Raw genomic sequence first — 14,127 nt, 5'->3', positions numbered from 1 at the left:
AATATCTTGCCTTGTACATCTCTTCCATCTGGCTGTTCTGAGTTATATCCTTTTACAATAAGCCAGCCATCCAGTAAGTAAAATGTTTCTCTGAGTTCTGTGAGCTGCTCTAGCAAACTACACAATCCCAAGGAAGGGGTCACTGGAACATTCAATCTACGACAAGTTGGACTGGTGACTGGCATCTGAAGTGGGGGATGGGGGGGCGGCCTTATACAATAGAGCTCTTAACCTGTGGAATCTGACACTACCTTCAGATAGTGTCAAAAATGAGTTGAATTGCCGGATACCCAGTTAGTGTCTGAGAACTGCTTGGAGGTGTGGGAAAAAAAGCCTCACATTGTTATTAGGTGAAGAATATTAGCAGGTTATTTCAAAATCAGAGCATTATACCCATACCTAAGTGAACATTTATTTGATGACTCCCTGTTTCTATATAAGTCTTCTGAATTACATTTTCAGTTTTTTTAATGTGAACACCAATCAAGACATAGACTCTGGTATTTAAATATGTCATATAATAACTCTTATTATCACAATAGTGACACTGAATTTACTTTAAATTAGTAATATACCATATTAGTCTTGTGACTTCCCTAGAGAGCAGACAAAAACAAATACTATCTTTGGTCAACTGATACTGCATAGGATTTGAGGAAACATCTGAACATCTTTTAGCTGATTACCAAAACCTTACTCGAGAAATCACATTAAGATGTCAATAATGTCTTTTTGTACCTTATTATTTTTCCAACAAAAATTAATCAAACATCAACTTCATGTATAAGGTATTCTGCTAAGTGCTAGAAAAATGGTCTATGAGCATGAAAGAAAAGTGATTACAGCGCAGTAGAGTGCTTTCTTTCACTATTACAGAACTGCGGAGAGATGGCAATGGAGGCAGTCAGTCCTCTCAGACAAAACAAAAGGCAAAGAGACCAGGAACAGGAATGGCGGATGTGGAGCTTTACCTGCGTGCTTGTTGCGTCTGTGGCTGACTCTTGGTGTGGATGAGCCATTTCCCCGTGGCAGAAAAAGGGCAGCACCTTTGACGGTTAGAAAGCTCTCGCTGATGCTGCAAGGAAAAAAGTACAAATAAATAAGTAAATAAGTAATTTAAGGAAGAAAAACCAAAGAGTAAGATGAAGACTGACTTTGGGATTATTTTCTCTTTCCTCTTCTAAAGTTCCAACCTCATGGGATGAAGTAAAAATAAAATCAAAAGAGACTCTGATAAACAACAAGGTACTACTGTATGGCCCAGGGAACTATATTCAATATCCTGTAACAAACCATAATGGAAAAGAACATGTATACATATGTATGAATCACTCTGTTGTACACCAGAAACTAATATGCCATTGTAGATCAACTATACTTCAATTTAAAAAAAGAAAAAAAGAGAGACTCTGGTTACTCACACAGTCTTGCCTACTATAGACAATTCTTCTGAAAGAAAATTCACACTATTCTACATACATTACATAGTAGCAGTTAAGAGGGAAGGTTCTAGAAACAAGGGTAAAGGGTCTGGAACCAGACTGGCTGGGTTTGAATCCTAGCTCTGCTACTTCTTACCTGAGTGAGTTTAGGGGGCCTAAGTTTCTTTATCTATAAAAGAGAGATTAATAAACAAATTGAGCTTCTTGTGAGGAGTCAGTAAGAATAAGAAGCTTCTTAGAGTGGTGCCCTTAATAAATATTATTTTAACAACTCATAGATCTATGGTTGCCAATAATGGTGTTTCAACAGTGTTCTAATCAGATGTGAAATGTGTTATAATACTTAGCTACTAACAACAGATATAAGTTTGCAGAAAAAGATTTATATTTAAAATACACACACATCACACTAAAGTGTTACTCAGAATTTTACTTTCATAAACTTGCATTTCCATAGCGTTGAAAAGGCATAGCACACAGGAAGTATGTTCAACTCACAGACTGTGCCTTGGGTATTAATATGATCCTTCACGTGAATGATAGCTCAACAGAGATGGAGAATTACTGCTTAGAGGCTATTCAAAGCACAATTACTAGTGGATATCCACAAAAAAACCGAAATTGTATCTGCTTTATTTCATATCAACAGACTGAGCCTTTCAATATTATCTACAGAATTCAAAAAGGATAGAACTTATAAACCATTAATGGTAAAGTTTAGAAACACATAATGAAGGATTCCAAGATTGTCTTTGAGTACTCCAGTCAGGGTTAGTTAATGTATTGTAAATTACACTGCTCTGCCTATTTGACATTTCTGCTTGGAAATCTAATTGGCATTTCAAATTTATACTGCCAAAACTAATCTCTTGAATTCCCTGCAAATCTGATCCCTGGCCACATCCACCCAAATTGTTTAGGAAAAACATATAACAGTTATTCTTGGTTTCTCTATGTCTGACAATACATATCTAACCTATCAACAAGACCTATGAGACTTGAATTTGTCCATGTATCTCCATCACCACTCTGACAATGGTCCAGGGCACCACTGTTTTTCACTTAGACTGCTGTTTGAAAAGTTTTCTTTTAAGGGTTTTATTACAGAAAATTTCAAATCAATTCAAAAGTAGAGGTAATAATATATGAGCCCCTATGTTCTCATATACTCCAGTTTCCATTCACGGCCAGTCTTGCTTCTTCTATACCTCTACCTCTTTGTCCTGACCCTGAAGTGAAACTAACCCCAGACATTGTATCAGCAAAAAGCCTCTAAACTGGTCTGTCTGCAAGTATATCGGTACCACCACTAACCACTTACCAAAGAGCAACCAGAGTGCTTTAAAATAAAATATATAGATATATATCATATAATATCACTTCCCTGCTTAAAACCCTCCAACAGCTTCCCTTTGTATGTATAAATAAAACCCAAAGTCCTTAGCTGGGACTTCAAGACCCTGTAACAGCTGATAGTCACTTCCCTGGTCTTATACCATCTCCTTTTTTCTTTACTACGATCTGGATGCACTAGTCTTCCTTCTGTTCTATATTTCAGGCCCTTCTCAGGGCCTTTGTGCTCTTTGTTTTCTACTTGGGACACTATTCTCCTGGCTTGTCACCATCTACGTCACAGCTCCATATCATCACCTTCCCCCATTCCAGCATACCCTATCCTGTTGTTCTGTTTTGTTTTCCTTCGGGATATTTATCATAAACTACAATTATATGTATTCACTTATATACTTAATTGTGGTCATCTCCCTATAATAGAATATAAGCTCTATGAAGAGCAAGACTTTTATTTTGCTCAGCTCTGTATCTTCAACACTGGAAACAGTGCCAAGCACGTATCAGGTACTCGATAGATATATGATGAATAAATGAATTCATTCCAGGGTTCTTCTCCCTCTCCCCACCCCCACATAGATTTTTCTGACCCATCACTGCAACAGGAATTGTAATTTAGGACAAGAAAACAGAAATTCTGTAATCTCACAGGTTAAAAAAAATTATTATAGAATTTAAAATATGTGGCATATTACTGGACTGTAAAATACAAATGTCTGACAAGAAAATAATTGGCACATGAAATTAAATCATCTTTATAATGTCAGTTCTTGACTTCATTTTATCTTTTAATCTGTGCTGTGAAGCTGATAAACCTCTGAGGTAACTTGCCAAATAGATTCAAATTTGTCTTCTAAAAACAAGACTCCACAGACGCCACTTTAAAATTCTGCACGCTGGCTGGGAGGGGCTGCCTTTGTTTTGTTTTCATCTTTAAATAAAGCATTGCGCTCTTGTGGTCTGTTGCACAAGTTTTGTCTCTTGTTACATTCGTGGTGTGCACATGTCACCCTGCTGTGGGTCACTCTGTTTCACTCACATTACGGGAACAACCTAAAACAAAATGTCTAAGTGACAGGATGAGTGGGGTATACCACAGACAGGAAATGACATTCACACTTCTGCCAACACAGCAACTGTCTGCTTTACTAAATGAAAATATTTTATAAAAATAAAGGTAACCAGTCTACCTATCAGCAGGCAAGTTACAGCTGGGGGCATTTTGGTTTCTAGTACACAAAGTGGTCTCTACATCTAATACTAAAGAAGTATATTTGTTGAGAGCTTATTTCAGTCATTCCTTTTGTGAGACAAAGGTACTTTCTCTCTGACAAACACACGAACTTCCTGGTTTTTAGAGCTCTGGAATACTGCTCTTAGATACATTTGTTGCATATGCTTTAAAGTATATCTAAGTGCCTTCAAAATGTATGTAGTGCTTTCACAAGGGGGGAGCTGGGGTGGAGGACAAGAGTCCTTGGTTAACTCAAAGCTACCTGGAAAATTCCTGATTATAAAAGAAAAACCAGGAGTCAAAGTCATGATTGGTATAAGGGAAAAGATGCTGTTCTATTTAAGTCTTTTATACAAATCTCAATAAACTTTTCTGATACAACAAAATGCACAGCAGATCCCGCTGGGCTGGGAGCTGCCCTGGTAGGTGCAATGTAGGCCCCCAGAGTGTCATGGCGGATGCACTCTGGATGGTATGATCAACTGTCTTTACTCTGTGGTCTCAAATTTTGACTCCCCAGTGATCACAAAAGTGGCATAAAGGGGACAAGAGTGTTGGTCACAAGGGACCAGGAATGAAAGTGTGACTAATTACAAAAAACCCTTCTCATCACTGAAAAAAGCCAAAGCTCTATAAATGCTATCAAAGATGGGATGGCAGCATGGTGGCACAGAAAAACCAAAATTCGAAACCACCAGAGTTTAGGAAGATCAATTTCAACTTGAAAATTAAATGCCTGATTTGCATATGAAGAAACTAATATGTAAATTTAATCACATGTACTTCAGTGTACGGTAAAGGCTGAGTATATCTTGCTAGAGTAACAAGAGACTCATTTATGTAAATATTCATCTTTCTGAAGCAGCTGGCTGAAGATTCAATCAGCACAGAGTTGGTCTCTAAAATCGAGAAGAGTAGGTGAAAACTATTTTACGTTTTCTGAACTGACCAGTTCTCTAGAGTCTGGCCTAGGAAGAGGACTCCTCCAGTAAACTCTATGGAGCCATCTGTGTATGATTACAGATGCCCAAGTTAAACACAAACCCCAGAGGACTTAACTCCTATATTAAGGAAAACACAAGATAAAGAACACTCTCTGAATCTAAAGACGGAGAGTAACTAGCTGCTTGATGAGAGAATGACAAGGATCATCTTTCTAACACAGTGACAGTGAAGTTCTCCAGTCTTTATCAGGGATACAACTGAAGAACATCTACTCGTGTCCTGCCCTAAGATCACCTGCTCATCAAATGGAAAATCATCCCTTGACTGACAGATGAACTGAGCTACTAATAGCTAACTTGAGTAGATGCCAACTGTATGCCAGGCACTGAGCTAAGCACTGCACAATATTTCATTTAACCTTCACAACAAGGTTACTTGGGTACTATTTTTCACTCTCAATTTACACATAAGAGACTGAGGGGCTCAGAGATGGTAAATTATCTGCCCAAGATCATATAGCTGGCTAGCAATCCTCTGAGCCAGGATTCAAACCAAGGTTTGATTTGAAAGTTCATGCTCTGAATCAGTCTTTACTATGCTGTTCTAGTTTTATGATACAGTTTACCGAAGATGAAACGCGATGTCTTCCCTTACAAAGCTTTTCAACAGAACAGATTTTAAAAGCAGATACAGAAGTGAAAGCAAAGGAAAGAAATTCATTCAGATCTCAGCTCTGCTCATTCCTTTTTTGTTCCCTGACCAAGGCCATGAACAGAAAGACTACTGAGGGGAATGAAGAACATCTGGCTGAGAGATAAATCCAGATGGGCTGCACAGTAGAGAAAAGAACTGGGCATGATGGTAGCATTTTTAGTCTCAAAAACAGAGGAACGAATCCTCTGCTTTAAATAATTCGGGGAAGCACTCTGTGCCAATCCCTCGCAATCAAAAGCACTTTCCAAAGCATGAAATTTGTGAACTGGCAGTTTCTACTCCGGCAAAGTGTAGAGAAGGTCAACTAAGGGAAGAGAACACTTAACTGTTTTGAGATTAGAATAAATTTTTGAGGAATGTGGCCAGGGTGGTCAACCATGACCAGCAGGAAGGCTGGTCAAAATAAAGCAAAACAAAGGAAGCAAAATAAAGCAACACACCTGCAAACTGCTACATGTGAGTCTGACAGACATTATTCTGTTCTGCATGTAACACACAAGATGACATGAGTCATTGACTATGGGAAATCAAGTTTCATACAGTGGGTGTAATGCTTTCACTTTAACATTAAAATGAAGAAAGTGGATTTTCACGTTTATAATGTTTCTAATGCCAAGTTCTTGAGTTTGCTTGGCATGTCTGCCTGAAGCCAAAACTCATAGGTAAATTATTGTGTAATACTGAAAGCACAAAATATAACTGCACAAGGTAAGCTGTTGGCATTTATGTGAAATTCAAATACACATAATTTTCCTGAACTGTTTTATATTTTTATCTTGAAGAATACTCATTTATGAGAAAACCATCAAATACATTTCGTTCTTGTAACAACACTCTCCCTTTCCTGATTAACTTTTCTCTGCTTATTTAGGTGTCTGATTTTCAGATTCAAGGTACTAGGGCAGCCATGTCAATCCCATTAAGTGGAAAAGAATTCATGCCCCCAATCAATGTGACCACATCACAGAGAAGGTAATTTCATAATAAAAGTTTCAAATATCATACCAGAGGCCAAACGACTACAGAGCTACGAATACTAGCACCTACTGAAAAAGTCTGGCTAAATCAAAAAAACAGGAAGGGAAAGTCATTGTTGCTTGATGGATGAAACATAGCTACAAAAGTCAATAGCAAACTTCCAGGTAATAAGAAAAGTTTGATTCTGTAATCCTAAAGAAACTGAAATTACAATGAGAGAAAACCCAAACCCAAACATTGTATGCACTATTCTCTGTAATTAAACGATCCCCAACCCAATCCCAAACATACAGGTGGTAAGTTCCAGTGACAATGTTGGAACAGCAATGGATACCTGGAACTTTCTCCCCACCCAGCGCATATAAACTCCCAGACACATGCCTGTGAATGCAGCAGCAGGATTTTTTTCTCCATCAGCAGACAAGCAGAGGCTGGATTACATTAGTAAACCAACCACTGGCAAAGGGGAGAAGAGCTCATGGCTCCAGTTCTTATTCACTAACTACAACCACCAGACTATTTTAGTCTTAGCTAGTCTTCCACTTAAAACTCTGTTGCACAATGCCCAGCACAAATACCTTCAGATGCAGTTATTTACCCCTCTTTCCTACTTTTCTACAATCTAAGAAGAAAAAAAAAGATATGTTTGTTCAAGGCTGAGGAACAAATTCCATCAGGACTAATATTCCTGGTCCTTTTCCTACAGATCATAAATTAGAGGGAACGCCCCCCTCGATATTCCTTATATCATTTTGAATGTTCATTTACTGATAAGATATTGTAACTATTTCATTCTTGCCTCAAACATGTGCATCTCAGAAACGTCCAGACAGAAACACAATCTAGGATTAACAATTTTACCACTGGCCATACAATTCAACCTTCCCATTTCTAGAGATGGGGGTACATCTGAGTTGCCATTTGTGGTTTCTGGCTGACAAGCAGTAATAGAGAGCTCTCCTGCCTAATGTCACCCTAGTCACCTTTTGGGGAATCTCCCTCAATGTACCTAGACATGGTGACCTTCCAACTCTGGAGCTGCAAGGGGCCTTGCAGGACGCTGGCATGTGGATTATGCCTGTCCAGCTGGAAACTGCCTCCTGAATCTCAGGCAGGCGACCCAAGTGAGTAAGCAAAGTGGGGGATGGTCACATTCACCACAGGGAGAGTGACAAGGTATAGACTAGTCTATGCCTACTCTGGCTTTTCCTTGAATGTCCTTGGCTCCTGCCCATTTCCCAAGTTTGGTCTTCCAGCCTCCCACCCATTAGGTAAGCTCTGACACTCTTCTAAGAAAAATTTTGCTGAAGATAGTTAATATTCATTTCTGAGCTTGCAACAGAGAATCTGATACATCAACCGAAGTTCAGAGACTCCAATGACTTGCCCGAAGTCACACAGCTAGGTAGCAGTGGAGCACAGACGAAGGTCCAAGTCATCTGAAACCCAGGGCAGAACCGTAACCCTTTATCCTCAGTTAGAGGTTACCAAAATAGGACACATTTGATGACTTAATCATCTGAAGCAACCAGCAGCTAAAAACACATCTGGTCAGTTTATCTAATGAGAACAAAGGCAGGATTTCACTGCAAAGCCTGGTGTGATATACTGGCTCTATTTTTCATGGTATCTTGAAGACAAAAGTTTAGGTCTGAATAAGGAAATATTTAGGCATACTCCTATGAGGCAAACACTTTCATGTAGTTTCTTAAAGTTGCTTCTTCTTTCTTTTTCCTTTAGTATGCTTGTAGGATATCAAACATTGCTTTAAAAAAGAAAAAAAGAATAAAGGAAGACCATGAAGCCTAGGCAGGAGGGCAAGCAAGTCGACATGGGAAAAGCAGTGGCTGCCTGCCTAGCCCGGGCTCCTCTGCAGTCTTCTCTCAGACCAAAGGTGTGTCTTTCTAGATGCCGTCTGCTCACATACACACTTGACCTCCTGGATTCCAGGGATCTAAAGTGTTTAGCTGTCGGTTTGGATTTTTGAAGCACTACCAAATAATGACAGGTCAGAGCTGTGAGGGCCCTCAGAGAGGGTCCAAGTCATGGCTCCAACTGGGAGTAGGTGGGCCTAATTTAGCACATTTTGTGAGACCAGCACACACATAAAATCATTTTAATTTCTGAGTACGTGGAGAAGAGCAGCCACTCTCTCCAGCAGCTCCAGGCAGCCACCACTCCTGGACTCACACTGAGCATTCTGGCCTCCAAACACTTCTGAGTGTGAGCTAGGATTCAGAGACCAGGACTCGTGACACCACTGCCGCCTTCCAATCTCTATCCCTTTGCAGCCACTCTGGCAAGTCTTAGCCTCCTTTCCAAGAGCCATCTGCCAAAAGTCTCTCCACCCCTGCTCAGAAAAATAAAAACAAACATCCCTCTCCCCACCCCCCCACAAAAAACCCCTAGGTGCCTATGAAAGGAGTTGGTTTCAGGCACTTCTGATGACTGACAGTGTTGGGGGAGTTTTGTTTCCAAAAGGTCCTCTGAGGAGGAGGGGAGAAACCACTTCAGCTCAAAGGAACCCATTTCCGTTAGAAGTTGAATTAATAAAGCTTATCAGTGCTGTGGCCCAAAACTCTAGACTTAAATACTTCTCTTTTAAAAAGGTAAAGCTTAAAAGCTATCTGAACCAAAAACGAAATGACCTTAACGGTTCTTTCTCAGTATGTAACATGCTGGATGTACTCACAGGTCACCCAAGAGACATGACCCACATTGCCTCGCACCAAATTTTAAAATAGATGGTGGGATTAAACAAAACAAAAGGAGATTAACTCAGAAAAACTGTTCAGCATTTGAAATATCATTTCATTTGCATGATTCAACAAATGCTTTTCCAGGTATTTAAAACACACCTGCAGAAGGAATGCAAGTTGGGCTTTTAAGCACTTGGCCAACACGTCAACCCCTGCTTTCTGCCTATTTCTCTCTCACTTTCACACAAAGCCTCTTGTGAGGCTCAGGGTACCGTCCACTCTCTGTTGCTGTCACCTTCTGACACCCTTGTCACTGTCACTAATTCACTCCTTACCTTGCTCAATCTTCTCTCTTTTCACCCTGCTTCTACAACTATCTTAAGAGATTCCACTGTTCATACAGATGAACACCCAACAGCTTTGTCCCCAAATCTCTCTCCTCCTCTTGATCTTCAAAGACTGGCACCTAGGCTCCATTTAAGCTTCTAATTCCCAGAATCCCTTTCAAAGGCACTTCATTTTTACAGAGCTGATTTCAGAAATCAAACTCCCACTTACTGATTGCAATCCCCTCTCTTGTGACCTTCATGTGTTCACTCACTCTTCAACCTGGTGGAGACTCCAGCCCCTCGATTCCTCAATTTCTTTCCAAGTCATCCCCCTCTTTTTGGCTTTTCTTCCTTCGCTAACCAACCTAGTCCTGTGTCTTATTTCCTAACAGGTCTCCCTACCATCTGTTCTCTTTGTTCCTGAGTTCCTTTCATAATACTACAGCTTAAAATTATAGTATTCTTTGATGAGACTTATTTATGATTATCTGTATAAGCAGCAAGCTCCTTGAGCAGGAACAACTGCCTTGTTTAATATTCTTTCTTTAGCGTCTAACACGGTACCTGACACTAAGCAGATGTGCATAAATATATACTGAATAAATGAAAGGCAGCCCCCAAAAAATGCTTAAGGAGATTATGAAATCGTGCCTCTGGATGCTAGGGCACATCCATGGCCTCACGGACAGAGGTGTCAGAGATGACAGCAGCAACACTGAGTTGACTCAGCTGTAGGTGTTAACTAACACCTACAGGACCCCCCCCCCCCGCCCCAATTTCTTCCCCCTGCCTGCTCCAAACCCTCCCTGCTCTCCTCAAGTCCCATCGCAACTCCTGCTTCCTTCAACTCTCCAGTTAACCTAGTCTTCTGCACCATCAAGAAAATGGAGGCTAGCTGGTGTGATTTCTCCCAATTAATTTCCCTCCTCTGCAGACTTATCTCCTTTCTCTGACCTGAGAGGATGACGCATCCAGCTGTCAAAAGTCAGCCTTTTCACCAACATCCTTGACCCCATTCCCTTGTCTCCTAGTTGTATCAGTTGGTCACCCTCTCTTGAGAGACTTCTTCTTAGCCCAGAAACATGCTCAGGTCTGTTCTTTCACATCCTTAAAACAAAACCCTTATTTGATCTTGCGTTCCTTTCTAAGTTCTCTTCCTTTATTACTGAAATTCTTTAAAAAGGAATCTTTACTTTCTATCTCCATTTTCTTCCATTGCAGTCATTTTTCCTACTGCCATCTTGCTTCTCCTCCACCTCTGAAAGTCCTCCCCATCAGTGATATCCTGAGTGATAGATCTGAAGGACAAAAATCCTTTAGTCTTAGCTTAACACAAGTTTCTGCTTTTCATTTAGCACCTGGAGCCTGACAGGCACAAGCAAATCACAGTCTCCTTTTTGAAAGAGACTCATTCCTCTTGGCATCTGAGACACTGAATCCCAGTTTGAGATCCTCTGCCAGATACCCTACCCTACCTGACTCACCTCTCTTACAACAGACAGATCGTCTGACCATCACAGTGCTTTGAAACTCACTGACAACTAATTACACTGAAAAATCAGAATTTCCAGCTTCTCCTGAAAGATCAGAAAATCTGAACACTTATGTCCACATTCACACCTACGAACAACCGGCCACAGCTGAGCAGTGGCTGCCCCTTTGGACTCACATGATGGTGAGTGCTACGGAGCAAAATTGAGCGGAGTAACAGAGAGGGCTGCTGTGTGTATCTGCTAAGGTATGCTCGGGAACGTCTCTCTGATAAGGTGACATCTGAGCAGAGATCTGTAGGAAGTAAGGGAGGGAGTCGTGTGGCTATTTAGGAAAAGAATATTAAAGGCAGACGAAGCAGCAAATGCAAAGGCTCTGACGTGTACTTGGCTGGTTTGGACCATGGCAGGGAAGTTAACAGCACTCAAGTGTGGTGAGTCAATGACGTGTGGAAGAAGGGAAGGGCAAGGGACACAGGTCTCAGCGTCTCCACTTCATCTGGGATTCAGCTTCTAAGGCACTCCAACGGAGATCTTTGGCTAGTCAAATCCAATGGACGCTGTTCAGTCCTCATCTTTCTTGATCATTTGACTTTGCTGATAGCCTTCTATCTCCTAGTAGTCTCACTTACTTAGTACTGCTACTATGCTTTTCGTTTGTGGGCGCCTAGTCTTTTCCAACCTCTTACATATGTCATCTTTGATCATTTCCTTGTCATTCCTCTTTCTGCTCTGTATATACTCTTCTGATGCCTTCTCCAGCCCACCCTGTCCTATAAAGGATGACTCCTGACTAGTTATCTTACTGATAGATAATAAATTACCCTAAAACTTGGAAGCCTAATGCAACAAAAACCACTTATTATCTCACACAGTTTCTGTGGGTTGAGTCCAGGAGCAGGGCTTCCCTAATTTAGGTCCAGTGGTTAAGAATCTGCCTTGCAATGCAAGGGAGACTGGTTCAACCCTGGTCCGGGAAGATCTCACGGGCCTTGAAGCAACTAAATCTGTGTGCCACAACTACTGAGCCAGTGCTCTAGAGCTCATGAGCCGGAACTACTGAGCCCACAGGCTGCAACTACTGAACGCCACATTCATAGAGCCTGTACTCCACATCAAGAGAAGCCACCGCAATGAGAAGCTGGTGCACCGCAACAAAAAGAAGCCCCCACTGGCTGCAACTAGAGAAAGCCCAAGTGTAGCAATGAAGACCTAGCGCAGCCAAAAAATAAAATACATAAATCTTCAGAGAAAAAAAAAGAATCCAGGAGCACACCAGCTGGGGTGGTTCTGGTTCAGGGTTTCTTGTGAGAAGGCAGTCAACTGAAGCCTAGTCTGGAGGTGGGAAGATCTGCTTCCAAGACTGCTCCCTTATATGGATATTGACAGGAGGCCTCAATTCTCTGCCATGCTATGGTCTGCTTGAGTGACCTTATGACATGGCAGCTGTCTTTCCCCTGTAAGTGATCCCAAGGGGACCAAGGCAGAAGTGCAGTGATTCATGACTTAACCCTGGAAGTGACACACCATAATTTCTGCAATATCCTATTAGTTATATAGATCACTCCTATTTAACGTTGGAGGCAACTATACAGGATGCAAATACTGGGAGCCAAAAATCGGTACCCAATCGCTGGGTACCGCACCTCCCAAATTGGTTCGCTAGCTCAGATTTATCACCAAAGCCTCAGACCAGAACCACTGGCTGTCTAAAAAAATGTCAGTCACTCAGCCAGGTCTGACTCTTTGCGACCCCATGGACTGCAACCCGCCAGGCCCCTCTGTCCATGGAACTCTCCAGGCAAGAATACTGTTGTGGGTAGCCATTCCCTTCTCCAGGGGATCTTCCCAACCCAAGGATCAAACCCAGGTCTCCTGAATTCCAGGCAGATTCTTTACCATCTACTGAATAGCTATTATTTGTTGATGATAATGGGAACAACTTGGCCATTATTTCACAAACTTTTTTTGGTGAAAACTTGGAATCAGGTATGATGGCATGTCCATCAAAATGTTCTGTTTGGGAGTTATGTGATGGAAGTAGAAGTTGGTGGAAGTAGTTTGGTGCTGGCTCTGAGTGTACTATGAAGTAAACTTAAAGATGCTGTGATGAGCATTTACTGAGTTCCCAGCCTGTGCTGGGCACAGTGCCTGGCACTTGACAATCACTATCTCGCAATAACTCCATGAATAGAAGTTATTCTTCCCATTTCACAGAAGAAAGAAAGGTTTGGAGGATAACTTCCCTAAGCTTACCAATTACACAATCAGCATGACAAAGCAGGGGTCAAATTTTGGCCTGTTTCCAAGTTATGTTGTTTTGCTTTGTGTTTTGAAACTCTACTCCATGGCATCTTTAGCAGTCTAGAGTGTTCTTTCTTTGCCTGTTTTGTACAATTCAATCCCACGGCAGCCTACCTACCAAGGTACCGGCAGGGTTCCAAGAAGTAACTCAAATTATCAGAAAACCAAGGTTTTATGTTTTGGTTTTAAATTAGGTAAGTTCTGTGCTACTTTACTGCAACCTTACAAGTAATTCTCAAAATTCACCGGCCAAAAAATTTAACCCAGTCTGTAAAAGAAGTCTATCATCTTGCTTGTCTAACCAGTTCTTCTATAGTTCTCTAACTTAGGCAAAGAAAATTAAATAATTTGCCAACAGACACTCTTTTTTGGGGAGGGGAACTGTGCCACGTGGCATGAAGGATCTTAGTTCCCCGATCAGGGATTGAACCTGCACCCCCTGCAGTGGAAGCCTAGAGTCTTGATCACTGGACTACCAGGGAACACCCAGCAGGTACTCTTAAAAGTCCCTCAAAGATACTGATCAAATAAAGATACTGACTGAACTATCAAATAAAGAGAAATAGAGAAAGGCATGTCACAAGTATGCTGACTCTCTTTTAAATCTTCTCCCTGGTTTGCTTTACTATCCACTGTACTGTC

General features: G+C 41.1%; 1 protein-coding gene across 6 annotated transcripts in view; it reads right to left on the bottom strand.

The window, feature by feature from the left end:
- The window catches only part of SSH2 (slingshot protein phosphatase 2), a 229,263-nt gene that overhangs the window by 60,327 nt on the left and 154,809 nt on the right, over window positions 1–14,127 (bottom strand). For all 6 annotated transcript variants that reach the window (XM_043478968.1, XM_043478939.1, XM_043478928.1 and 3 more), the window contains one exon: window positions 972–1,075. In XM_043478968.1, the coding sequence (XP_043334903.1) occupies window positions 972–1,075 (104 nt within the window). The remainder of the gene's footprint in view (window positions 1–971; window positions 1,076–14,127) is intronic.

The sequence above is a fragment of the Cervus canadensis genome, chromosome 1, assembly GCF_019320065.1.
Source record: "Cervus canadensis isolate Bull #8, Minnesota chromosome 1, ASM1932006v1, whole genome shotgun sequence".
NCBI lineage: Eukaryota > Metazoa > Chordata > Mammalia > Artiodactyla > Cervidae > Cervus > Cervus canadensis.
The sequence above is the reverse complement of the archived record's forward strand: the minus strand, read 5'-3'. Positions and strand labels throughout refer to the sequence as shown.